Source organism: Oncorhynchus tshawytscha, linkage group LG33, assembly GCF_018296145.1.
Source record: "Oncorhynchus tshawytscha isolate Ot180627B linkage group LG33, Otsh_v2.0, whole genome shotgun sequence".
In the NCBI taxonomy this organism is placed as follows: Eukaryota; Metazoa; Chordata; class Actinopteri; order Salmoniformes; family Salmonidae; genus Oncorhynchus; species Oncorhynchus tshawytscha.
Window position 1 is genome coordinate 12836420 of NC_056461.1, and position 27664 is coordinate 12864083.

Genomic DNA, 27664 nt, shown 5'->3' on the forward strand with positions numbered 1-27664 from the left:
CGCAAAAGAGCCGTCTTATTTGGCTCCATTCACGTAAAAGAGCCGTCACATTTGGCTCCATTCACGTAAAAGAGACGTCTCATTTGGCTCCCGAACAGGTCTTTGTTCTAAATGCTTAAAAATCTATAGACTTCCATTATGTCAGATGTATGGCTGCTATGAAAGTGAACTGTGTGTGTGGGTGGGTGATCAGGGGTGTATTCATTCCACCGATTCTGTTGCAAAACGCAAGCAAACGGAACGAAACAGGCATGAACCCTCCTGAAATTGACCAATATAAACTTGTCTTACTAATGATTACTACCTAATGATTCGGGCAGGTACTGTAGCGTTCTCCTGGCATCTGCCAAACCCAGTTTCGTCCGTCGGACTGCCAGAGGGTGATCTTAGTAGGCTAGGCAACCTCATAATTGGTATAGGGCAAATTTTGAGTATCATGCAGTAGCCTAAGTCTATCGATGTTATATTGAGCTGGGTGAATGGAATACAATTGACATCCAATATGCTGTAATAGAAATACTAATAATCGAATATTGTCCTCCCTAATCTTAAATGCCACCGACTGCCACTGGTGTGGGTGTGTGTGGGTGTGTGTGTGTGGGTGTGTGAGTAGGCCGTAATTGTCCAGTTAGTGCTGCTGGTCCAGATGGTCTGAAGGAGGACAGCAAACAGCATGGACCACTTATCACCATGCGGCCTAACACGACACACGCGCGCGCGCACACACACACGCACGCACGCACGCACGCACACACACACACGCACACACACACACACACACACGCACGCACGCACACACACACACACACACACACACACACACACACACACACACACACACGTACACGCACACACACACATACACATACACATACACACGCACGCACACACATACACACACACACACGTCACACAACTGTGAGAAACCAACAACACTAACACCAAATCACTCTCTTCTATTTCTCCATCTCTCCTTCACTCTGTCATCAGTACCTGTTTATCTCTGCATCCATTCTCTAAATCGTTCTCTATTTCTCTCTTTCAGCATCTTTCTAACTCTCCTTTACGCTCCCTCCATTTCTCCATCCATTTCTCCCTTCACCAATCTGTATTTGGTTTCAGTGATAACCCGTGTGGAATCACAGCCTGTTAAACAGACAAGGCACACAAGGACCATGCTAAGCACTAATTGTACCCCCCCTACTCTCTTTCTCTCTCTCTCTTTTTCTCTCTTTATCTTTCTCTCTTTCTCTCTCTCTCCCCCTCTTTCTCTCTATCTCTCCCCCTCTTTCTCTCTTCCTCCCACTCTCTCTCTCCCCCCCCCCTCTCTAACTCTCTCTCGCCCCTATTTCTCCCCCTCCCTCCCTCCCTCCCTCCCTCTCAATGACGCAAGCATTTTATCCTGGCAATGATATGTCCTCCCACAACGTAGAACTATTCAGGGTTGACTTTTTCCGTCTTTAATAAGTGTAACTTAGCTGCATTGCATTAGTAGCCGATTGTACTGTGCATACCGGGATAGATGAGGTGTTCTTACAGTTCCTAGATCTTTGCTTCCACCTAAAGGCCATTTGGAGAACTTCTACCATGGAAACAGGTGGGTTAGTATGGGGGGGCTACAAAGGTCTATGATAGAGCCAAAGTGTACAATTCTACCAATCAGAACACTTTTAGTTTTTTTTGCAGAACCCTAGTTCTAACCTCTGACCCCAACTTCTTATCGATATACAGTTTCCCTGAGTTAGCTTGCCTTAAGTGACTGATGCCATTATGCAAACGGTGAGAATCGTTTACAATATATGTTATCCCAGTGAGAGAGAGAGAGAGAGAGAGAGAGAGAGAGAGAGATTAATGCTCCTAGGCCTGTATGCTTACCATGCTTTTTCACAGTTCCTTAATAATTTAGCCCAGCTTACCATACAGTGCCAGCCTCCCCAATGGCCAGGAGTCCTTTCCATTTCATATCCCGCGCAGAAAGAGTATCAATTCCACTCACTATAAATGATGTATGAGGCATGAATTGAAAGCAGTGCATTTTCCATTACAGGGATTGTGTAGGGTATCTCCCTCTGTGTCTACTGCACAGCTGCACAGTACTGGGGGTCTGAATAGAGTGACAGCAGAAGAGACAGGGACAAATGTGTGTGTCAGAAAGAGGCAGCAGGGAAATTGTGTGTGTGTGTGTGTGTGTGTGTGTGTGTGTGTGTGTGTGTGTGTGTGTGTGTGTGTGTGTGTGTGTGTGTGTGTGTGTGTGTGTGTGTTTGTGTGTGTTTGCGTGCGTACGAGCCTGCAGGTTTCGCCTGCCTGCTGTTGTGTTGACATAGTGTTGGCGATAGATGAAAAGGCGTGAAATGTGATTGTCTGATCACAGTTCCCCATCTCTGTTGTCACTATGGGACTTTCACATTAAAACTCTGGTGATTGCATTTTCTGATAGCAACACCCATTCCACTTCCACTCCCTGTCACAGCAGAGGATGTGTGACAAAGAGAGACCATCAGCACTCGGACGGAACACAGATGGAAAAAAAACTCCCCATGCATGCGCGCGCACACACACACAGCTCATAGATTCTAGATCTCTGGAGGCGAGACTCGCTGCTCTCTGGTTCTCCAGAGAGGCACCAGCTCTCTGTGTGAGTGGAGGCTTCCGTTCCACTCTTCAGTTCATTACGTTCAACCAATAAAACAACTGCATCATTAGTGAGTCAACCAATCAACTAACGAATCCCCCAATGAATTGATCAAAGATTGATCGTACCACTGGACTATGGCTGAAACCAACACACAGGGTGATGCTGCACAGTGTAACAACACACCATACAGTAAAGTAATGCCGTTTAGTGGCGTTCAAAACATTGTGCAACGTACTAAACATATTATTGACAGTACAGGGTAATAGTCCTGAACGCAGCTCCCTTCCTGCCTGCCTCTGTCCCAGCTGAAGGTTTAACTCCCACTGGTCTGTAATGACAACGTGATTACACTGGATCAGGGGGTGCATTAGAGTCCCACAGTGGTAATATTGCCCTCGGACAGAGAGGGGACATTCCTGTAGTCAGTATATTTACGGAGGAAGTACAGGAAAAAGCTCTGTAATGATGCTATAGTTTTCCTAAGGACCATAAGAAAACCAGGTAACACATGACATTTTAGTTCATTCTACCTCAGTGTTCCCCAACCCTGCTCCTCCAGTACCCCCAACAGTACACGTGCTTATTGTACCCCCTGGACAAACACACCTGATTCAACTGGTCAACTAATCATCAAGCCCTTAATGAGGTGTGTTTGTCCAGGCCTACAACTAACCTGTGTACTGGAGGACCAGGGTTGGGAAACACTGTTTTAACTGAGTGATTTCACCAACCATCTGTAATAGCCCATTATCACCAGCCAGTGGTACTGTTGTGCAGATATACAAAATGCTAAAAGGCTAATATAAAAACACATGCCATTTAGTGAGCACTTTTATCCAACGTGACAGTCATGTGTTCTGACATTACACATGACATTATGGGTGGTCATGGGAATTGAACCCACTACTCTGGTGTCACAAGTGCCGTGCTCTACCAACTAAGCTACAGAGGACCACCTTTGTTCTCAACTAAATATACTAAATTGTTTTGGGCATAATGTTTTTGAACGCAAACAAAAATACACCCACGCAAACACACACTTCAAATTAAGACACAAGACAACACATTTTTGGTTTTCAATGGAAAGTTAGCAGTTAAACGTTTTATTATGGCTGCACATCCGTACCAAACAGAAGGTTAGTATATCAAACAATTAAGAGTTTTTTCTGTTCATTTTCATACATATAAAATCACTATAAAATGTCACTCAATGATACTGTTCCACTGTAGCATCTCTCTGTGGACTTCTTAATGAAACATTCACACGATAAACCGATTGCTATGCCGTGCTCTCTTCCTCAGTACAAAATCCTTGGCCAACCACATCTCTGTGTCCATGGTTACACCCGAAATGACACAGGAAGGCCCGGTATGAGGAAGAATAGTTTCTAAGATCGACTGAAACCTTCTCCTTTGAAACAATATAAGACCATTTTCTGTCAAAGAAAATAAAAGGACTGAATAAATAAAGGTAAATAACTCTTGTCTGTCTGCATGTCTGTCTGTCTGTCTCTCTGTCTGTCTGTGACCCAGACAGTGACATCACAGCCATCTTCCCTCATGTAAGGCAGCCATTTTGGCCAGGCCAGTACAGGCAGTGGGGGACACCTTTGGAGGACTAGCTAAAAAGCACATGTTGGTGACTGCATACTGTGTTTGTGCTCTGAAAATACTAACGTAGGTCGATACAGACAGAAAACATGATTTTTACTTTAGACTTCTCTTTGTACATTCTCTCTCATTGAAGGTAAACAGCAACAGGATGCCTGGTTGGTGGGTGGTGCGTAGAAAATAGGGGAGGCGCATACATAGTAGGATTGGCACCTCAGATCTTTGTGATGTCACCTGGATAAGTTATCAGAGTAATTTGGCACAATGCATGATGGGTATATTAATTCCCCCCTGGACAGACGGGAAAAGTTTTTGTATCTTTAGTGTGTCTGTGGGGGTGTTGGACTAGTCCATTCTGGGATACAGCAGGGGGTTGTACAAGGGATGGATGAGTCCATTTTAGGGGACGGTGACATGGAAGGGGCTGCCGGGGACATTTTCATCCCCCCATTTGACGATGAGGATGTAGTTGCCCTGTTCTTTGACGGTGTAGGTGACGTTGTACATCCTGTTGCCCAGGTGTTTAACGTAGACCTCTTCACACGGGGTCTTTGGGCCGTGTACCCCCACCATCAACATGTTAGTTCCTATAGGGGACGAAATACGGCAATTTCAAGTATTTGTGTGAGTGTATGTGCGCGTATACAATTTGTATGTGGGTGCATTTGTACAGTGTGTGTCTGCGTGTGTGTCTGCGTGTGTGTCTGCGTGTGTGCACACCTGTATGTCTGCGTGTGTGCACACCTGTGTGTATGACCATCGCCTCTCACCTGCTTTGCTGCAGTCTACTGTGAAGGTGTTCTTCTGCCCTACAAAGGCCTTTGATAGGCCGGCGCCCCGGGAGACCACCTTACTGGCATCCGAAGAGAACTTAGGGCCATAGGCCACGCCCATCGACGACGAAGACGACGACGTCTTGGTTACTGTCTCCACAAGAACGGACGAGGTTTCATGTAGACTGTGACCACCAGAGAGACGAGCACCTAGAGAGAGAGAGTGAGAGAAAGAGAGAGAGAGAGAGAGAGAGAAAGAGAAAGAGAAAGAGAAAGAGAAAGAGAAAGAGAAAGAGAAAGAGAAAGAGAAAGAGAAAGAGGGAAAGAGAGAGTGGGATTGCATAAGTGGGGTTGCGTAAGATCTATAAACACATCTGGCGTGTTGCATAATCTCTCCTCATATAAAATATAAACACACACAGCTTAGGTGCCCTCTGGACAAATACATCATGTCTAATATAATAGGAGTGTGTAGAGGCTAGGGAATCTTCCAACTCATTACACCAAGCAAGGTCTGAGGACTCTTTAGTAGACCAGTACACACACACACTTGCCATCTCTCCATCAACACATTCTGGACTCAACACTCAAATGTTAGTGTCTGGGTAGCGTTGCTCTATAGAGGACTTACCTGTGACTTTAGCCTTGAAGGGGCTGCCTACGATGTGGGATGGTCCTCCGTATTTGATGGTGATGAGATAGCTGCCGGGGGCCATGGGTGTGTAGGTGACCTTGTAACCCTCGGGACAATCCTGACAGTCCATCTTGACCTTAGACGGCCCATCGATGGTCACTGACAGAGCACCCGACCCCGCATTACACGTGTTCACTACAAAATCTGACGCCGCGCCTACAGGAGGGGACAGAGATGGACAGGGAACACATCCAATCAGAGGTGAGTTAGAAGAGACATGTGAGCCAATATTGGTAATTTATACATTTTTGTGGATTTTTCCTTACAGTGGTCTATAGGCCTTCTTTGGGTATTTGAAACGACCAAATTACTGAACGGTGTTAAAATTCTAATAAACCCTTACCGTATTTGTCTACCTTATTGTATGTGTTTGTGTGTGTAAGACACAATGTTCCTCATACCTGTGGTTCCTCCTTCCAGCCCAGGTCCGAAGGCTGACACCATTCCCGGGTCTCCGACCTGTCCGATCTCTCCCACACGGATCTTGAAGGGACTACCGGGAATGTGGCTCCCGTTGAAACGCACTTCGATGGAGTGGACTCCGTTCTCCCTCGGGATAAACCGGATGGCGTGCTTGTCTGCAGGGGAACAGGAAGGGGAAGGTTAAAATGGCCAACACGTTACAATATTCACAATTGACTTACTGAACCTTTCATTTAGCAAGACATGCAATTGAGATGAACTTATTTATAATGTAGGAAGAGCACCTGGTGCTTTGGTTGTACAAGCCCTCTACTGTAAAATACTACTACTGCATGTCCTGCTGGTTTTTGACTTGATGCATTTTCTTAATTATCAAAGGAATTGAATCAGTCTGGTGGAAAAGGCAGTATCTTGGATATTTTCTGTACTGTGTAGTAGTGAGTTGTTGTATCGTCAGTTTGTAAAGTGCTATGACTTACCGCTGTCCAGCTCAGTAACATAACACTCCTCTACAGCTCCGGACGGGGTGTGAACCTTAGCATCTATCAACCCCCTCGCCCCGTTCAACTGCACCGCGAACGACGCCTCCTGGCCCACCTTCAACCCCATCTCCTTCAATCGCAAAGGTTAAAGGTCAATGATCTAATAAAGCCCATGTGGTCAGACTGATGACAGGGTGTGGGGTAACACATTTCCTCTAAAGCAGAAGCAGCTAATAATAATAATTATCCAACCATCTCACCCCCCAACTTGAACACACACACACACGCACACACACACACACTGCATATAGACTTTAGAGTGGCCTGCCAAATCTATCCACTAATAAAACTATTCTAAATTCATTTACAACTCAAATATAGATGACGTTACACCTCTGGTTTAAATCCAAGAAGAGGTTATGACAGGTGTGTCTATTCATATAGCAGTGAACTCTGCCCTCTGTATAATACCATTCCAGTCCTCGCTAATAATGACAGACATCAGAATAAGGTCTGAAATTGCCAAGAAACTGAATATCTTGTACAACGCTGTGTACTACTCACTTCACAGACCAGCGCAAACTGGCTCTAACCAGAATAGAAAGAGGAGTGGGAGTCCCCGGTGCACAACTGAGTAAGACGACAAGTACATTAGAGTGTCTAGTTTGAGAAACAGATGCCTCACAAGTCCTCCACTGGCATCTTCATTAAATAGTATCCGCAAAAGAGCAATCTCAAAGAAAAAGACATATCTCAGACTGGCCAATGAAAATAAAAGATTAAGCTGGGCAAAAGAACACAGACACTGGACAGAGTTGCCTCTTCACTGTTGACGTTGAGACTGGTGTTTTGAGGGTACTATTTAATGAAGCTGCCAGTTGAGGACTTGTGAGGCGTCTGTTTCTCAAACTAGACACTCTAATGTACTTGTCCTCTTGCTCAGTTGTGCACCGGGGCATCCCACTCCTCTTTCTATTCTGGTTAGAGCCAGTTTGTGCTGTTCTGTGAAGGGAATAGTACACAGCATTGTACGAGATCTTCAGTTTCTTGGCATTCAATCACATGGAATTGCCTTCATTTCTCAGAACAAGAATAGACTGACGAGTTTCAGAAGAAAGGTATTTGTTTCTGGCCATTTTGAGCCTGTAATCAAACCCACAAAAGCTGATGCTCCAGATACTCATCTAGGCTAAAGAAGGCCAGTTGAATTGCTTATTTAATCTGAGCTCTGAGTTTTCAGCTGTGCTAACATAATTGCAAATGGGTTTTCTAATGATCAATTAGCCTTTTAAAATGATAAACTTGGATTAGCTAACACAACGTTCCATTGGAACACAGGAGAGATGGTTGCTGATAATGGGCCTCTCTACACCTATGTAGATATTCCATTAAAAAGTCAGCCTTTTCCAGCTACAATAGTCATTTACAACATTAACAATGTCTACACTGTATTTCTGATCAACTTAATGTTATTTTAATGCACAGAAAAATGTGTTTTTCTTTTAAAAACAAGGACATTTCTTAATTAAGTTACCCCAAACTTTTGAAAGGTAGTGTATATGTGTGTGTGTATGCCTGTGTGTGTGTGTTCTAACCTGTAGGCTGGTGACTGTAAGGCGGCGTGAGTTATCAGACAGAGTGGCGATGGGGACTATGAAGGGACTGTCTGGGATGTGCTCATCATTAAACTTAATGGACACCTCATAGTCACCTGGAGAGAGAAAGAGAGATAGAAGGCACATAGTCAACCTTGTGATTTCAGGTGTAGAATATGTCCAGTATGTTGTTGTGTACATTAGATGAATGTAGTGTGTATAATATATTGGTCTGACCTGGTTCCTGCACCACATAGGCCACTCCGCAGGATCCATCCTTCCTGTCTTCAAAGCTGATCTCTGCCTTACTGGGCCCCTCTACAGCGATGGACAGACCTCCTGCACCAGCCTCTCTGGTCCAGATACTAAACTCAGCTACAGAGGAACACAGACAGTCAGTTATACAGTATATACAAAGGGGAAAGAAGCATGGAAGTTAGGAACCAATATACATAGGCAGTTAGGAAAGCAAAGGCTAGCTTTTTCAAACAGAAATGTGCATCCTGCAGCACAAACTCCAAAAAGTTCTGGGACACTGTAAAGTCCATGGAGAATAAGAGTACCTCCTCCCAGCTGCCCACTGCACTGAGGCTAGGATACACTCTCACCACTGATAAATCCACGATAATTGAGAATTTCAATAAGCATTTTTGCTTTCCACCTGGCCACCCCTACCCTGGTCAACAGCCCTGCACCCCCCACAGCAACTTGCCCAAGCCTCCCCCATTTCTCCTTCACCCAAATCCAGATAGCTGATGTTCTGAAAGAGCTGCAAAATCTGGACACCTACAAATCAGCAGGGCTAGACAATCTGGACCCTCTTATCAACTGATGTTGTTGCAACTCCTATTACTAGCCTGTTCAACCTCTCTTTCATATCATCTGAGATCCCCAAAGATTGGAAAGCTGCTGCAGTCATCCCCCTCTTCAAAGGGGGAGACACTCTAGACCCAAACTGCTACAGACCTATATCTATCCTATCCTTCCTTTCCAAGGTCTTCAAAAGCTAAGTTAACAAACAGATCACTGACCATTTCGAATCCCACCGTACCTTCTCTGCTATGCAATCTGGTTTCCGAGCTGGTCATGGGTGCCCCTCAGCCACGCTCAAGGTCCTAAACGATATCATAACCTCCATCGATAAGAGACAATACTGTGCAGCTGTATTCATAGACCTGGCCAAGGCTTTCGACTCTGTCAATCACCAAATTCTTATCGGCAGACTCAACAGCCTTGGTCTCTCAAATGACTGCCTCGCCTGGTTAACCAACTACTTCTCTGATAGAGTTCAGTGTGTCAAATCGGAGGGTCTGTTGTCCGGGCCTCTGGCAGTCTCAATGGGGGTGCCACAGGGTTCAATTCTTGGACCGACTCTCTTCTCTGTATACATCAATGATGTCGCTCTTGCTGCTGGTGATTCTCTGATACACCTCTACGCAGACAATACCATTCTGTATACTTTTGGCCCTTCTTTGGACACAGTGTTAACTAACCTTCAGACAAGCTTCAATGCCATACAACTCTCCTTCCGTGGCCTCCAACTGCTCTTAAATGCAAGTAAAACTAAATGCATGCTCTTCAACCGATCGCTACCAGCACCTGCCCGCCCGTCCAGCATCACTACTCTGGAAGTTCTGACTTAGAATATGTGGACTACTACAAATACCTAGGTGTCTGGTTAGACTGTAAACTCTCCTTCCAGACTCACAATCCAAAATGAAATCTAGAATCAGCTTCCTATTTCGCAGCAAAGTATCCTTCACTCATGCTGCCAAACATACCCTCGTAAAACTGACTATCCTACCGATCCTTGACTTCGGCGATGTCATTTACAAAATGGCCTCCAACACTACTCAGTAAATTGGATGCAGTCTATCACAGTGCCATCCGTTTTGTCACCAAAGCCCCATACACTACCCACCACTGCGACCTGTATGCTCTAGTTAGCGGGACCTCGCTTCATATTTGTCGCCAAACCCACTGGCTCCAGGTCATCTAGAAGTCTTTGCTAGGTAATGCCACGCCTTATCACAGCTCACTGATCACCATAGCAGCACCCACCCGTAGCACGCGCTCCAGCAGATATATTTTACTGGTCACCCCCAAAGCCAATTCCTCCTTCGGCCGCCTTTCCTTCCAGCTCTCTGCTGCCAATGACTGGAACGAATTGCAAAAATCACTGAAGCTGGAGACTCATATCTCCCTCACTAACTGTAAGCACCAGCTGTCAGAGAAGCTCACAGATCACTGCACCTGTTCATAGCCCATCTTGTAAATAGCCCAACTACCTCATCCCCATGCTGTTATTTTTAATTTTTTTGCTCCTTTGCACCCCAGTATCTCTACTTGCACATTCATCTTCTGCACATCTATCACTCCAGTGTTTAATTGCTAAATTGTAATTATTTCGCCACTATGGCCTATTTATTGCCTTTACCTCCCTTATCTTATCATTTGCACACACTGTATATAGACTTTTTTTCTATTGTGTTATTGACTATATGTTTGTTTATTCCATGTGTAACTCTGTGTTGCTGTTTGTGTCACACTGCTTTGATTTATCTTGGCCAGGTCGCAGTTGTAAATGAGAACTTGTTCTCAACTAGCCTACCTGGTTAAATAAAGGTGAAATATAAAATGAATAGAAAAATGTGGATAGTTTCATTATCTTGATCAAAAGCCCAACATAGCCCTACATTTAGTGACTGAAAAGGCAAGGCTCTCCTATTCAGAAGCTTCATACCCAGCCTATCACTTGCTAAGAGAGCTCTACTGCCAACCTACCTGCCACTCCTGCCACTCCTCTATCCAGCCCCGTGCCCCCAGCCCGGACCTTGTGTGCCCCTCCCTCTCCCAGGGGCCCCACGGTGAACTGGAAGGGGCTCCCGGGGACATGCTGGCCCCTGTACTTGACGTTGACCGTGTGGGGCCCCATCTCCTGGGGGATGAAGCGGACGCTGTAGGTGCTGTCCTCGCCGTCGATGATCTCTGCGTCCTCCGTCTTACCCCCCGGACTGGTCACCTGGGCCGTCATCTCCTGGGTCCCCTGGTCACCTGGATTGGGAGGAGGGAAAGAAAAAAAAGAGGGAAAGAGAGTAGGTGGAGAGGTAAATATATGGGAGAGGGATGAAGAAAGAGAGAGAGGAGAAGGAGAGAAGGACACAAGGAGGAGAAGTGCTTCAGACAAACTTCAAAATACTGCTCACTCTTCAAACATTCAGGTTGTCAGTAGGGGCAGTAGAGAATCATAGAGACTGTATGAGGTTAGTCAGACTGAGATGTGGATTCAGTGGTGTGTGGCTCAGTCCCTGTCTCTGTGTGATGGCAGAGTAAGATGGCTGGGTCACAGAGGTGACAGCCATGAACTGCTCAGATTTTCCATCTGTGCTCTCTCCTTTAAACGCCCTCCTATAAATTCCAATCTGGGACAATGGGAGAAACATGGAGCGACTCCCCAACTCAACACACACAAAGGCATACACATTAATATCCAGACATGCTAACACCAGATTTATAAAATGGACTATTTACATACATCATTGTATCATGCAATTTTTTATATTTTTTATTAAACTTAATCAAGCAGTAGTTTGACATATATTTGTATTCTAGATGTATTTATTATTCTGGATTAAAACAAAAAAGCATAGCCAAATTGGACACTCCACACAAAACATACACATTCTGAATCAATTAATCGGCATTAGACAGGCCTCACACACCCTCTTGTGTCACACACACACCCTCTTGAGGCTGTCTGGTAGTGGCTGGTATCCCACTGAAGCCTGTGAGACTCTGACTACCCAGGAACTCTCCAAACACGTCCCTGAAGGGGTCTCCCCCGACCTGGGTACTCTCCTCCACGCGCACCTCCCGCTTGGTCTCCCCCGCCTGTGTCTTACTAATCTCTGTGCGCTCCGTGCGTGTGTACGTGTGACTGCTGCGCGTGAACGTGCGCGTATGCCGCTCCTGGGCCGACACCATCTGGAACCAATTACCTACAGAGGGTGGAAGGGTGGAAGGAGGGAGGGAAGGAAGAAGGGAAGGAGGAAGAAAGGGCAAGAGATGAAAATAGAACTATGCAGTAGGAAGACCAAGCAAGGGGTCACGACAGTGTGTAAGAAAGGTATGTGAAAGCATGTGACTGTGCAAGGAGAGGAAGATAAGAGAAAAGGAGGGATGGTAAATAGAAAGGAGGAGAGCCAGTGGGCTTTTTGGAATCCCAATCCTTGACCACACACAGACCATAACGGTTCTCACCTGGTATTTTGAGGTTGAGGTCACAGGTGCTTCCCACAGTAGCAATGGATGGAGCATGTCTCTTCCTAGTGATGCTCTCCTTCACCCTGCCCTCACCACACACCTTCACCGTGAAAGGACTTCCTGTGGGATAGACCAATCACAGCCTGTCAGGAACCCAAATCAGACAAAAAAAATGCAAGACCACCCATAGCAAGATAAGTCTGTTTAGATAGGAGCTGAACTGTATACAGGCATGTTGTAAGACACCCGAGGCCACCCGAGGCCCCCTGAACTCACCTGGGACGTGCTGGTCGGCGAACTTGATGTTGATGATGTAATTTCCTGGTTCAGTAGGACAGTAGGTCACCTTACAGGTACCATCCTCCACATCCTCACAGTTAATATCCACCTTACTGGGACCCTCGATAGACAGGCCCAGACCACCATAACCTGATAGAGAGAAAGGGAGAGAAGAGGGAGGGAGGGAAAGAGAGAGACATGAGAAGAGTAGAGGGATGAGAGAAGATGTCACAGTAGAAGATGAGTGTTGGTTACACCAGCCATATCCACATTGTAATGGAAAACTGTCATTTATGCAGCCATTTTGAGAATTATTAACAGTAAAATATGTGAAACATTTTACTGCAGCATACTGTAAATGATGGTCCATTGTGGGAACATTCTGTAGGCAGGGAAATTATTGCTGTATTTTGAATGGTACACTGTAAAAACCATAACTTGTTTTTGCGGAAAGTTACTGGCAGCCTGTTACCTGTAAATTACTGTAAAAAAAAGTACAGTAGAGTACAGTAGTATTATTGTAAATCCCAAAGAAATTTTGGATTAACTGTACATTATAAAGAAAGCACTTACCGCAAAAACAAGTTAAGTGTACTGTAATTCTATCCCACCGAATACAGTATCGTACTGGATTTTTGGAGTGCCAAAAAGCTTTTGACCACTAGTGGGTGGTTTTTGTTAAGGCCTCTAGAAATGCAAGTGATATAAAACACCAAATATTCATTGCTATGCTGTAAAGAAAAACACATTACCTAAGTAGCAGACAATTTTCTTACACCAATCACATGTAATTACAGTCAAATACTGTCAAATACAAATCCTAATCCCCTCAATGATTTTCATCCATCCATCCATCCATTTATTCATTACGATTACAATATCATTTACTTTTTTACAGTATAATACAGTCAATTATACGGTATTGTACTGTGTGTCATTACACAGTACTTGCTTTGATACAGTAGATAGATAACAGTAGGTGTACTGCAATACGAAATACAGTAACTTACTTGCCAATGAGCTGCCTGCAAGTTACTGACAAATTCACTGCAACCCTTTTACAGTGCACACACAGCAAAAACTACTAACTTAAAACTTCTGAACGTCTAAAGTTGAATATTATCTTAACCCTCTATAATGTCCAATCGTGAACTTGTCACAATGAATACCAATGAAAACACCCTCACCTGCGTTCCTGGTGTCAACTATGAACTCAGCCACCTCAAAGATGTGTCCCTCCACCAGTCCCTGGCCAAACACCTTGACCTTGCTGGCGTCGCCGATCTCTGACTGGCCCACCATGATCTTGAAGGGGCTGTTGGTCACGTGCGTCCCGTTCTTCTTCACGCTCACAACATGCTCCCCTACCTCCTTAGGAGTGAATGAGATACCTAGAGAGGAGGACGGATAGAGGAGAACGCAATCAGGTACATGGAATGACTATATCTGTGCCTCTTTATGGTTCAAACATACAGATGTTTACCCTTGCTGCTATCTTACCAGGTCTCTTTGGACACAAAAAAAAGAGGTTTACACGACTAACAGTTGTGTTACTGACTAAATAATAGATTGATGAACTTTGGGACCCGGGCCTGGTGAGTGGCTCACCGATGTGTCGATTGGGCAGTCTCTTGAGGAGGCAGGGTTCCTCGTTGCCCGACGGTGCTCTGATGCTCGCTGTCAGGCTGCTCAGGTCTGTCTCTGAGATCTTCAATGACACGTCTGTTGCCGTGCCGACGTTGAGCTGGGATGTCCTCATAGTGTCATCTCCTACAGGGGAGAGACGGACAGGAGAGAACAAGAATGAAGGCGAGAAAATGAAAAGCAAATAATGCATATAATGAATACAACCTTTGGCTTGCTCTAGCCTTGTTGCATATTACTATCTCTCTCACACACACACACACACACACACACACACACACACACACACACACACACACACACACACACACTACCTGTGATCTTGGCAGTGTAGGGGCTGCCGGCGATGTGTTTGTTGTCAAACTTGACGATGATGTTGTAGTCTCCTGGTACAGTGGGAAGGTAGGACACAGTGCAGGTTCCATCCTTATTATCCTTACAGTTGATCTCTGCCTTAGAGGGACCCTCCACCGCCAGGGACAGACCACCTAGACATGAGAGGAGAGAGAGAGAAAGAGCAGAAGTGAGGAGAGATGGGGGAATGTCAGGGGAGACAGAAGGGGTGAGAGAGGGATGGAGGAAAATCCGGCAGGGGAAAGGGATTAAAGACTTTGAGAATTGTTGAATACCATTTTTAATACCATGATAGAATTTGACCATAGCACAGTAGTGTATGGTATTATTTTGTTTAGTTCCTTACCTTCCCCTGCATCCTTCGTGACGATGGTGAAGGTGGCAGGTTTGTTGACCATGCCGTGGCTCAGACCAGGACCATAGGCTGTCACATGACCACTGTTAATGGCATCTACATAGAACTGGAGGGGACTTCCTGTGATGGAACAGTATGAAACGACCAATTGTAGATCTACTTCCTGTATTGAATTTGTGTGTGTGTGTTTGTTTATGGGCGTGTGTGTTTCTCTATGCAATATGTACCTGGGATGTGGTTTCCGTCATATTTGATATCCATCTCGTGCAGGCCTTTCTCTGTAGGGGCGTACTTCACTGTTACTGTCCCATCCTTGTTGTCTGTGATGTTAGGACGGGCTGTCTTACCTGAGGGCATACGCACCTCACCTGAAAACACACACACACACAGGTAAATTATTATCATTCATAACACAGGAAACACCACACACACAATTGTCAGACATCAGTTAAATCTCACCTGTGATCTCTCCCTTCTGAACGGTGAACGGAATGACCAGGTTGAAGGGGCGGAGCATAGGCTCCATGATATCGCCGGGGGTGACGGGCTCCTCTGTGGCCTATGAAAGGGAAATTATGAAATTAACATTGGCATTCTGGTCTATATCTCTGCTCAGGGACAGTACGAGGGGATGGAGGTGAAAGCACAGCCCAGACAAAGGCCCTGACTCTGGGCAGACAGGACAGGCGAGAGTCCAGGCTTTGAAGGCCTGAGCGGTATGAAGATAAGCTGAAAGAAAAACAGTCAAAGCGATGCGAAAGCGTCCCGCGCACACACAACAGACATATAGATGCTCAATGGCTATCGCCATAAAGTAGACAAGCACAACAGACATATAGATGCTCAATGGCTATCGCCATAAAGTAGACAAGCACAACAGACATATAGATGCTCAATGGCTATCGCCATAAAGTAGACAAGCACAACAGACATATAGATGCTCAATGGCTATCGCCATAAAGTAGACAAGCACAACAGACATATAGATGCTCAATGGCTATCGCCATAAAGTAGACAAGCACAACAGACATATAGATGCTCAATGGCTATCGCCATAAAGTAGACAAGCACAACAGACATATAGATGCTCAATGGCTATCGCCATAAAGTAGACAAGCACAACAGACATATAGATGCTCAATGGCTATCGCCATAAAGTAGACAAGCACAACAGACATATAGATGCTCAATGGCTATCGCCATAAAGTAGACAAGCACAACAGACATATAGATGCTCAATGGCTATCGCCATAAAGTAGACAAGCACAACAGAAATGAAGTGGACATACAATGATTCTTTGCGAGCAGCATCTGAGGACAAGCAACACAGTTTTTGAGATGTGCATGGAAAGTAAAGTAGGACTCATGGCGTTGGGATATGAAGGAGGTGGGTAAGCTGAAGGAGAGGGTGGAGGTGAGGTGGAGGTAAGTGCTGGCAGGGTGGGGTGGGGTGAGGCGGGGTTTGGGGTAGGTTTATACCCAGTGAGGGGGGTAGCCCTGGTAGGCCTGGTAGGGCTGTTGTAACTGGAGCTTGTCACACGGTTCCTCTATTATAGGGACGGTATCACTGGCCTGGTGGGGAGGGTAAGACACACGTTTAGGAAAACGTCATAGAAATCGACGAATTACTCATCGGATTTCTATGGGTAACTTACAAATCACCATGCGTACACAGTTATAGTAATCCTCCAGGATTATCGTAGGTTCATGTAAGTGGCACACCATGCGCAACTCCTATGTTATCATAGAACTGTGTAATACATTTAAGCAATAAGGCCCGAGGAGGTGTGGTATGTGGTCAATATACCACGGCTAAGGGCTATTCTTACGCATGACGCAACGCGTGGACGCGTAGTGCCTGGACGCGTAGTGCCTGGACGCGTAGTGCCTGGACACGTAGTGCCTGGACGCGTAGTGCCTGGACGCGTAGTGCCTGGACGCGTAGTGCCTGGACACAGCCCTTAGCCGTGGTATATTCGCCACATATCACAAACCCCAGAGGAGCCTTATTGCTATAATAAACTGTTTACCAACGTAATTAGAGCAGTAAAACAAAAAAAACAAAAAAACTGTTGTATATGGTATGATATACCATGGCTTTCAGCCAATCAGAATTCAGGGCTCAAACCACACAGTTTGTAATTACTGTTATGTGATATGAGTCAAACCTACAGTATGGGAACCAGCCTAGAGATCACACAACATTGTCACACAACACTTTGACAAACAAACACCACTTTCCCAACAAATTCAGGTAAGGACTACAGTACCCATGATTCCATGCGCACTGTAGTACCAGAAAGTACTCACCACCACGTGGAAGGGGCTGTTTGGAATGTGTTCTCCTCCAAAGCGGATGGTGATGACGTATTTCCCAGGTTCCGGAGCCGTGTAGTAGATGTCAAAAGTTCCGTCGGAATTCTCCACCACGTCCACGTCTAGCTCCGCCCCATCTGGCGTCGACACCTTACAGGTCACCTTTCCCTTCCCAGCAGCTTTTGCGTCCACGGTGATGACGGTCTCCTCGCCGATCTGGATGGTGGGTCCGAGGCCTGAACCTGTCAAGAGTGATTGACATGTAAGGAGACCATACAAAACTACTGAAACTATCCCGTCATCACTAACATCAAGTCAATATAATCACATGTTGTACATATACTGATATGCATGCTAGTTTTCAGAAGAATTAACAATGCTCACCCAATCCATGTCCTCCGATGGAAACTGTAAATAGAAAATAAAACCATTGTTTATGGTGCCTCATGGGTTAAACCCACTCAAGCTACTTCATCAGAGCAATGATTATCCAGGCCTTCCTCCATAGAGATATACAGTGCAGATGTACATTTACATGTAGTCCTCTCACTGACCTGTGACCAGACACTTGCTGGCGTCTCCAATGGGCAGGGCATGGATACGATAGGGTGAGTAGGGAATCTCGTCTCCTCCATACTTGATGGTGATGGTGTAGCGCCCTGCCATGTCTGGTACGTAGGACACTGTGTACGTCCCATCTCTGTTGTCACGGATGTTGGCCTTTTTCGGCTTGCCTTCTGGGTCCTACAGGTATAGGGATATGGTATGAGTGGGTGAGTGTGTGTACTCATGTAAACTGTGACTTTTCTATGTATGTCATCTTTTCAACATGACGCTACACTAATCTGTGCACAATGCAACAATGGGAGTGATTATCTTTGAAAATGGATGGTGCTGTGTTTAGGGAAGCGCCATTTTCTACAGTTAGTGGGATAAAGAAAACCACATTAGCCAATTAGCCAAACCCAATGGAGGTCAGTCCACACAGACTGGGGAGGAGGGACATTGAGGGGATGGAGAATGTCTTTCATGTGTACTACTGCTTAGGAGAAACGTTCACTTCCAAACATCCAACATCCAAGAGATACCTGTTCCTCCCTGTACTGATGTGTACTGTCCCAACTCATCACAGAACCACAATAGTTTCAGTGAAGTTTCAGCCAGGGAGTCAAGTTAATCGTTTGTTTATGCATTGTTTTAACTTTGGTCTACAATCCCTTTTGATCTGGTTTACAATCCCTTCCCTCCTCTCTCACAGTAAGAAGAGAGGAGAGTGAAAGGAGACAGAGGTGACAAAATAATCCTCCCAGGGTCCTCAGCAAGTACAAAAAAGACAAGGGATAAAGGAACGAGGGGACTAGGGAAGAAGGGGACGAAAAGGGAAGAAGAGGGCGAGGGGAGACGGCAGACAGCGGGACGGGTGAAAGAGAAGAGAGCAGGCCTTACGGAGCCTTTCTTAAGAATACTGAAGGGTATGGTCCCCTTGACTATATGCTTCTCCCATACCCTCCTGCCCCAGTCCTCCACAAACACTGAGGCCTCGCGCCTGGACCGATCCGGACCCTGCAGACAAGTCAACAGGCAGACACGTCACAGCCACAACCCAACCACATCCCAGATCAGGGAGGGGGAGAGAGAAAGGAATGGGTAGAATGGGTGGAGGGGCTGACTTGACATTTTTTTTGTTTTTTTTTAATCACACAATAAGAAAATAAGGTAGAAATGTCCAAATTGGTAATAAGTATGAATCATAACAGGGAGCTTGAAGAGATGTTTATCATCTTAAGGTCAAAGAAAAAATATTTGAGGTATTTGAGGATTTGAGGATTTCAATGGCTGAGCTCACAGTGTATGAGAGTGTCCTGTCTAGAGAGGAAGTGACAGAGGAATAGGTGACTCACCAGTATCTGCACAGTGAGCAAACCTTCGCCAGCATCGCGGGCATCGATGGTGAACTCCACGGGCAGGCTGGCAGGCACACCCTGGGCGTTCAAACCTGGCCCACTGGCACGCACCTTACTGGCATCATGAGCAGGCAATGTCTTGATCTTATACGGACTGCAGAGAGAGAGAGAAAAACATCATTTGAAAGAAAGGAGTGTCACGACTGAACGGTTTATGAAAGATCAAGCAAGACATAAGATTTCAATCTCTCAAGGATTTAAATGTTTCAGTTCAACTGAATTTCCACTTCAAGAAAGGAAAAGAGCATCAAGAGAGAATGACAGAGGGATGAAAACATTGCGTAGTCAGTACAAGGATTTGATGAAAACATCAAAGATGTTTCTCTGTGATCACAGTTTGGTTCCTCCTCCTGCTGTTCTGACCTGCGAGGGACCTCCTGGTCAGCGTACTTCACACACACGGTGTACGGGCCGTCCTTGGCCGGGGTGTAGGTCGCTGTGTGTGTTCCGTCTCCGTTATCTGTGATGTTCACTGGCTCAGCCACTCCTGAGGTGGGAGGTAATTAAATATTGATCACAGTCTGAAACCTTAAAACGAAAGCTATTTGGTGTGTGCGGAGGAGGGAGGGGTGTGTCTGTGTGTGTGTGTCTCTCTCTCTTTCTCTCTCCTCTTACCAGTTGGTCCGTACAGCACCACTCCCAGAGGGGCGAGGCCAGCCTTGCTGGTGTCCACAGTGAAGGTCTGAAGAACATGGGCTCTGACTCCACTACCCAGCCCTGGGCCTGAACACCTCACCTTACTTGGGTCCACCAGCTCTCTCACTGGCACACGGAAAGGACTCCCTGCAACACACACACACACACACACACACAGACAGGATGGAATTGCACACTTATAGGTATACAGGTTAAGTGTACATTGATGAGTATTCATTGGTTTATGTATCTCTTTGAAAGCCCTTACAAAACAAAACCTTCTCATTACATACTTGCAGCATGTGTTAAACAGGCCCTGTATTGACAAGATATTCGAGTGACCGCTCTAACAATGGAAATACATGTCCTCAAAGATGGAAAGCAAGCAGGGGAAGACGAGATCAGATGGGACCATTCCTGCCAATGAGAGGGCAGATCTGCATGTTTACAACAGGCCATAGAAATTTAAAGAAAATCATAGTTCCAATAATTGCTTCAAAATAAAACAGATGTCCTTGAACCGACTATTTTAAAATTGCACACAGAAGAAGTTGTAAGGGTAATTTAGTTGCTAAAGGCAGCCTCCAGTACCCCGGCCGGCCTTCAACTTGAGTTACTCAATGAGGGGGGAGCACTGAGTTAGCATGCAACGTCACTTCCTGGAGTAGCTCAAACTGCTCATGTTATGTCTACATGAGACACCATCTTAACGGACTAAATTTGACTTCCAAGCACTATTGAGTCTTCACATAGGAATGAAAGGTGTCACATGATCAATGGTTTTGTCCATTCATATATACAGTCATTGGGAAGCCCTCAATGGCAATGTCCATGCTAAAACTGGTTATATCCATGATGAGTCCTCTATTTCTATGACATGCACAACTCCGATAAACATATATTTTTTCAAAGTTGCCAAAATGCCACATGCGTCCACTTATATCAGTGCATTCGTAACAAGCTAGCCATTACAAAACTTCTATTCGATCAAATAACCCTCACCTAACAAATGAGCAATTAAACTCTCTCTGACCTCCATACAAAAATTCATTGGACAGAGATTTTGGGCAGAGTAAACATCTCGCTTTACTTCATCCTCTCTGACCAAGCGAAACATTCTCATTCCATACTTATAGCATGTGTTATATACAGATCTAGTGTACATCGATACACGTACCTTTTAGAAAGCCGAGACCAATCAAAACATCTTCCATAACACTAACAAAACTCTTTATCAACACAATAAAGAATAGTTTAAATTCTTTCCACAAAGTACCTGGGATGGGCAAGCCTCCGAAGGTAATGTTGACATCATAGTCTCCCGGGGTGAAGGGGATGTACTCCACACTGCAGCTGCCATCTTTATTGTCCTTACAAGACATCTTAGCCTCTGATGGACCCTCGATGGCCAGACCCAGACCCCCTGTACCAGCACCCCTAGATGGGGAGGGAGGGACGGAGAGAGGGGGACAGAAAGAGAGAGGGGTGGTGAAGAGGGAGAAGAGAAGAATGTTTTACCTAAATGCTGAATTGAAACAAACCAGTATCTCATAACTGAGAAAATAAATTGCCACACCATTTAACCTTTCTCACCCTACTTACACCCCATTTCAACCACTCATTTTCACCCCAGTTTGTGTCCAGTGTGTACCCCATGAACAGTGTGACAAAAGGATGCAGCTCTCTGATAGAAGCCTTATGTTCCACATGGTAAGGATGATGATTACATAAGTAAGTTAGTGTGTGTACCTGGTTTCCACAGTGAAGCGGTTGGGTTTGTTGACCAGGCCCTCCTCCAGACCAGGACCGTAGGCTCTGACGCGGCTGGGGTCACAACCCTCCGTTACCGGGACACGGAACGGACTGTTAGGCACCGCCACATCATCATACAGCACCTCAATCAGGTGCATCCCTGAACACACACACAGGGAGAGAACACACACACAGTAAGACAGTACACACACACACACACACACACACACAAAATCACATTGGACTACTTTCTGTTGAAAGCAGTGTGACCTCCAAAAACCCAATCTCAACTACAAATCACGGTGGCCATCGCTAGGGGAATACTGATTAGATTACTAAGCTGCTACAAAAACTGTATGTGAACTTCATTTTGAAAAGTCGATGTCAAAGAGGCTGCCACAAGGATGCGTATTTCTGTCCCCCAATCCAGCGGGCTGAGGCCTGAACGTAACAGACATCCCCTACCCTGGCTACTAATACCCCCCTCTCTCTCCCTCCCCCTCCCCCTCTCTCCCTCCTCTCTCTCTCTCTCTCCCCCTCCCTCCTCCCCTCTCTCTCTCCCCCCCCTCCCTCCTCCTCTCTCTCTCTCTCCTCCCCCTCCCTCCTCCTTCTCTCTCTCTCTCTCCCTCTCTCTCTCCTCCCTCTCTCTCTCTCCCCTCTCTACCTTATCCTCCCTCTTTCTGTTCTGTGTGTCTCTCTGATCTTCTCTCTCCCTTTTCCAAGTGATCTCAAAGTGTGTGCTCTCTTTCCCCCTTGTGTCCTCAACAACCTGGGCCTATATATACACACATCAACCCCCTCCCACTTCTCAATAACTCACAAATATTCACAAATTATATCATAGTATGAGTGCTGAGCTACGATCAGACCCCCCCCCAACTGATCCTATATCAGTGCTCCTACTCATAGCCACTTGGTGAATATGCGCCAAGGGGCCTACACTGGGAGAAATCACACTGCTTCCTGGCAGGCTAGAGTATGTTAAAGTCATGAAGGGCAGAACAGCTGAGCTTGGCTCTTTTCCCCATGGCTAAAGGGGAGGGGAAAAAGTTAGTTTTATGAAAGCCACTTGGTTTATTTTTGGGGAATTACGACGTGCTGGAAAAACATTCATAAAACAAGGTGAGCCCCAAGGCTACCCAGACTCCCTCACTTCAGGCCTCAGAGGGGCTATAAGTCAATCAGATGGGTGTACTGAAGCGGCTCTGGGCTCATTCAGTTACAATAACATCCAAGGCAACCTAATGACTTTCCAATGAGTTTTGGTGTTATGAATGGTAGATAATACATTGTGCCTGATATTCTGCTCCATCATAATGTCCTCTAGATAGAATGTACATCACATTATTGGTGCAGATGCATGACTCAGCCTTACCATCCTCATAGGCAGTGTATTCCACTCTATAGGTGCCTTCCCCCTTGTCAGTGATGTAGGCGTCTGTGTTGGCGCCTGTAGGGTTGACGATGCGGGCCTTGACATGGCTGCCCCCGGTCTTGCTCTTGGCACGGGCATCCACAATGAAATGGGTGGTCACCTCCCTCAGGACCCCTGTGGACAACACAGATACAGTATGTATGTGGAGCTTGGTTGATTTGTCTGTCTCTCACAGGTGATCTGTCTGTCTGTTTGTCTGGAGTGGAATCAGTGGAATGGTATCATATACATCAAACATGTTTGATGCCATTCCATTTGCGCCGTTCTGGCCATTATTATGAGCCGTCCTCCCCTCAGCAGCCTCCTGCACTCTGATCACATATTCTTTCTCTCTATGTGATAGACACACATTTCTCTTTCTCTCTCTCCCCCTTTCTATCTGGAACTTTTCCCTAGGGATCTAAGGTGAGACTATTTCGACAGCAGGTCTGTCTGAGTTAACATAAACCTCCATTGCAAGCCGCACGTCTGCGTCTGCAGTATCGATTCCACTGGCTTTAAAAGCCCAGCCAATCACTGCCAATCAGGAACACATCCAGCCAATCACAAAGCAATTACAACCCCTCACTGTCAGACATGGCCAATCAGGATCGTCCAAGTCTAATCAAAGCCAGACAGAGCTGTGCAGGCCAGTAATGTCATTCAAGCTGTCAGGTCGCTACGGCTAATTGTCAGTTTATTTTCCTTCCTCTACAGACAGAAAGAGATAGGGGAGAGAGAATAGGATTGGAGAGAAAGGACAGAGAGAGAGAAAGAAGGAAAGAGGGAGGGAGGGAGGGAGGGAGGGAGGGAGGGAGGGAGGGAGGGAGGGAGGGAGGGAGGGAGGGAGGGAGGGAGGGAGGGAGGGAGGGAGGGAGGGAGGGAGGGAGGGAGGGAGGGAGGGAGGGAGGGAGGGAGGGAGGGAGGGAGGGAGGGAGGGAGGGATGATCAAATACACAGACCACAAATTTAGCACTGCCACACTCTAGTAGTCAGGTTTTGAGTGTAGGCTATTCCCCTGACATCTGGAACCAAGGACTGAAAATGGAGACAAATTTGATCAATTACCGTGGCATTTGTGTCAACAGAAACCTGGCAAAAAAAGACTGCGCCATCATGAATAGCATATTACTACACAATGTCCTGAGCAAAAGTCTAATTGAATTCTTACCAAATGATCCAACTTCAGACCACATGTATACCCTCCACACCCTAATTGATATACCCTCCACACCCTAAATGTTAAACATGAGAATCAAAACAAAACATTTCTCCTGCTTTGTGGATTTCCAAAAAGTCTTTCATTTCATTTGGCATGAAGGCATTTTGAATAGAAAGTGGTAGAAAAACATACTGTGTGACGTCATCAAATCAATGTGTAGAAATATAGTCAAAATTGGAGATAAACATACACCTTTATTTTCCCAAGGACTCAGAGTGACACAGGGGGACACAGGGGGACACAGGGGGACAACCGGAGCTCAAGTCTATTTAATATATACATTACTGAATTGGCAAAAACGCTAGAAAAATCGACAACCCCCGGTCTCACTCAGACATAAAATACCTCCTGTACGCAAATGACATGGTGCTGCTGTCCCCCCAAAAAGAGGGGTTACAGCAACAACTAGATCATCTGCAACAGTTCTGTCAGACCTGGGCCCTGACACTCAATCTCAAAAAGACCAAAATGTTATATGTAACAGAAACGATCCAGATGACAGGGAAACCGATATCCATTTGTACTGGGCTCCACAAACACCTACACATTTGGGACCAAAAAAATCTGCTCCACAGGAAACTTCGACCTGGCTGTGAATGAACTTAAAGCCAAGGCAAGGTGGGTTTTCTATGCCATTAAAATATCTCTCAAGTTAGACATACCAATTAGGATCCGGCTCAAAATAGTCAAATCAACAATAGAACCAATTGCACCATAAGGCAGCGAAGTGTGGGGTCCGCTTACAAAACAAGAATTTGACAAATGGGACAAACACCAAACTCAAACACTTCATGAGGAATTCTCTAAGAGGATCCTAAGAGTACAGAGAAGAATTCCAAACAACGCATGCAGAGCAGAATTAGGCCAATTCCCTCTTCTGATTAGTATTGAAAAAGAGCCTGAGACTCAATTCACTAACCACTACCAACCCAACAAATCCTCAGGACAGCACCCCAAATTATCACAAAGGAAAAACAAAAATATATCACCTACTGGAAAACCCCCACAAATAATCAAAGTAAACGTCAATGCTAGTTAGTGATAAACAGATTTCTATATATATATATTTTATACCTAAAGGGGTCGTAAAATTCCAAATAAATAGCTAAATGATCCATGATATGACCATCTTAAAACAATTCCATATGTCAGCTTAGAACCAACGGAGTAAGCGCTGGACAAGCAAGGGGAGTGATAAAGACAGGAAACATTGCTTTTGTGCTTTGAAACACAATGGAATGACAGAGGGATAGAGAAGAGATGGAAGTCTCTGGGCCAGAGCTCTTGGTTCATTTTGCTTTACTGTGACACTCACCCTGTGTTTGATGTAATGGCTGGCCTGAACTCAGTCAAGAGTTAGACTAGCTGTCTATTCTCTATATAGAGCACTTCTTTTGCACCATATAGGGAACAGGGTGCCATTTTGCATACAGCCAGAGTCTTTTGAACAGCAGGGATGTGGTAGCCTCTGATTTAAGCTACAAACTTTACGTGACAGTTACTTATATTGTATTTGGCACCGTAAGAATTAACTTCTTCATTCATATTACTCTTTTTCTCTCTGAAAATATCTCTTCTATGTACTGTTAAGAGTAGGCTACATACTGCATATTTTATAAACTACAGTCCTAAACCTTGTTTGAATCACACAGAAGCTATTCAGTGGAAATCCTGTTTGAATTCTGTATCAAATAAGTGCAATGAAGCCTGAATTCTGATTCGGTGAAAAACAATCAAAGTGAAAAGCCTATTGTCTGTCATCGTCATGATGATGATGATGATGATGATGATGACAATTATCTACATTTGTGAATGTTCTTACCTCTGGGTTCCACTCCTGGTCCGTACACCTTCACCCCGCTGGTATCCACGGCTGGGTCCACTTGCACACGGGCGGGGAACTTGGGCACGGCGTGGCCCCCATATTTAATGGTGATAGTATACATGCCATGGAACTGTGGGATGTACGTGATAGAATAGGTCCCATCACTGTTGTTCTGAACATGCACCTCCGCCTTCGACCCCGAATCGGAAATAATCTCAATGGTCAGCTCGGCGTCCCCAGCCTTGGCGCAGTCCACTACGAACGACCCTGCCTCGTTGACCTTCCCTCTCTCCAGGCCTGGCCCACTGGCCGTGACCTTACTGGGGTCAAACACAGACTGTACCATGGCCTTGAAGGGGGAGCCGGGGATGTGCTGCTCGGCAAACAGGATGTTGATGGCGTATTCGCCGGGCTCTGTGGGCAGGTAGGAGACAGAGCAGGACCCGTCGCCGTTGTCCTGGCACTCGATCTTGGCCTCGCATGGCCCCTCCACGGTCAGGCCCAGCCCGCCGGTGCCCGCACCCTTGGTGTCAATGGCGAAGGGGGCCGGCTTACCCACCATGCCCCCCTGGAGGCCTGGGCCATAGGCACGCACCTGAGAGACAGCAGGGGGAGAAACCCTTAGACTAACAGGGGGGTGATTAGATCTCAATGGGTGCTCTATGTTACAAATAAAATGAAGCACGCAATATTAAGCGCTTTAGGAATTTCAGTAATGGAGCCATCAAAAGTGAAGAAGTTACAGGAGTCTCATCTGCCAAATGCTTGAAAGATGACTGCATCTGACCAACATTAAAAATGCATATGTCTATGACCACAATAACTATTTCAGTTCTTTCTCTGCATGACCGGCGCATTCTAAACCCTCCCAGTAATGCCTTCCGAGAGTGATGGCGCAGTCCAGTGACTGACATATAGCTCTTCCTGTTTGGCGGTGGGGAGGGGGAGGGAGGATGACGTATTGGGGAACATCTGGTGAAGGGGGTCAGGTGTGTTATGGTCCAACGCCTCAGTCCCACATGGGACAGCAGTGACCTCACCGCCTGACTCAACTGCGACTAAACGTAAAAACTCACTCACACACATACTATCTCTCGCTGTCTCTTTCACACACACACACACACACACACGCACGCACACACACACACACACCTCCTGGCGTTGGTTAATGATTGGTACTCTCTGGATGAGTCTTGGACAAAGCAAACAGCCCCCAGGTGATCAGAGTGATGAATATGTTTCATTATCACTGTATTACACTTCTACTGCTCCTGGACCTGTCTGTCTGACTCTGGTGGACCAGGGGACCAGGGGACCAGGGGAGAGCCAGGGGGGAAATAGTACAGTATGGAGAAACTGTGCCAAGGGAAGACGTTACTATACTAAAGACTAACTGGATAAGAGGATGGATGGGACAAGAACACAGG

At 45.8% G+C, this 27664-nt stretch overlaps 1 protein-coding gene across 9 annotated transcripts in view; it reads right to left on the reverse strand.

The window, feature by feature from the left end:
• Nucleotides 1–3717: 3717 nt before the first annotated feature.
• Nucleotides 3718–27664, reverse strand: part of LOC112214278 (filamin-C-like) — a 98116-nt gene continuing 74169 nt past the window's right edge. For 2 of the 9 annotated variants that reach the window (XM_042310998.1, XM_042310997.1), the window contains 28 exons: nt 26235–26832; nt 23152–23325; nt 21774–21936; nt 21301–21461; nt 20004–20171; nt 19752–19875; nt 19326–19482; nt 17979–18168; nt 17809–17832; nt 17419–17666; nt 16588–16680; nt 15568–15667; nt 15336–15476; nt 15100–15228; nt 14714–14887; nt 14364–14525; nt 13943–14146; nt 12753–12905; nt 12474–12596; nt 11936–12211; nt 10998–11267; nt 8451–8588; nt 8214–8329; nt 6616–6748; nt 6115–6291; nt 5651–5869; nt 5017–5229; nt 3718–4833 (listed from right to left, as the gene is read on the reverse strand). In XM_042310998.1, coding sequence (XP_042166932.1) covers nt 4646–4833; nt 5017–5229; nt 5651–5869; nt 6115–6291; nt 6616–6748; nt 8214–8329; nt 8451–8588; nt 10998–11267; nt 11936–12211; nt 12474–12596; nt 12753–12905; nt 13943–14146; nt 14364–14525; nt 14714–14887; nt 15100–15228; nt 15336–15476; nt 15568–15667; nt 16588–16680; nt 17419–17666; nt 17809–17832; nt 17979–18168; nt 19326–19482; nt 19752–19875; nt 20004–20171; nt 21301–21461; nt 21774–21936; nt 23152–23325; nt 26235–26832 — 5016 coding nt within the window. In that variant the 3' untranslated portion in view covers nt 3718–4645. Of the gene's footprint in view, nt 4834–5016; nt 5230–5650; nt 5870–6114; nt 6292–6615; nt 6749–8213; nt 8330–8450; nt 8589–10997; nt 11268–11935; nt 12212–12473; nt 12597–12752; nt 12906–13942; nt 14147–14363; nt 14526–14713; nt 14888–15099; nt 15229–15335; nt 15477–15567; nt 15668–16587; nt 16681–17418; nt 17667–17808; nt 17833–17978; nt 18169–18870; nt 18988–19325; nt 19483–19751; nt 19876–20003; nt 20172–21300; nt 21462–21773; nt 21937–23151; nt 23326–26234; nt 26833–27664 lie in introns of all 9 variants that reach the window. The other 7 variants (XM_042310995.1, XM_042310994.1, XM_042310996.1 and 4 more) reach the window with 7 other exon arrangements.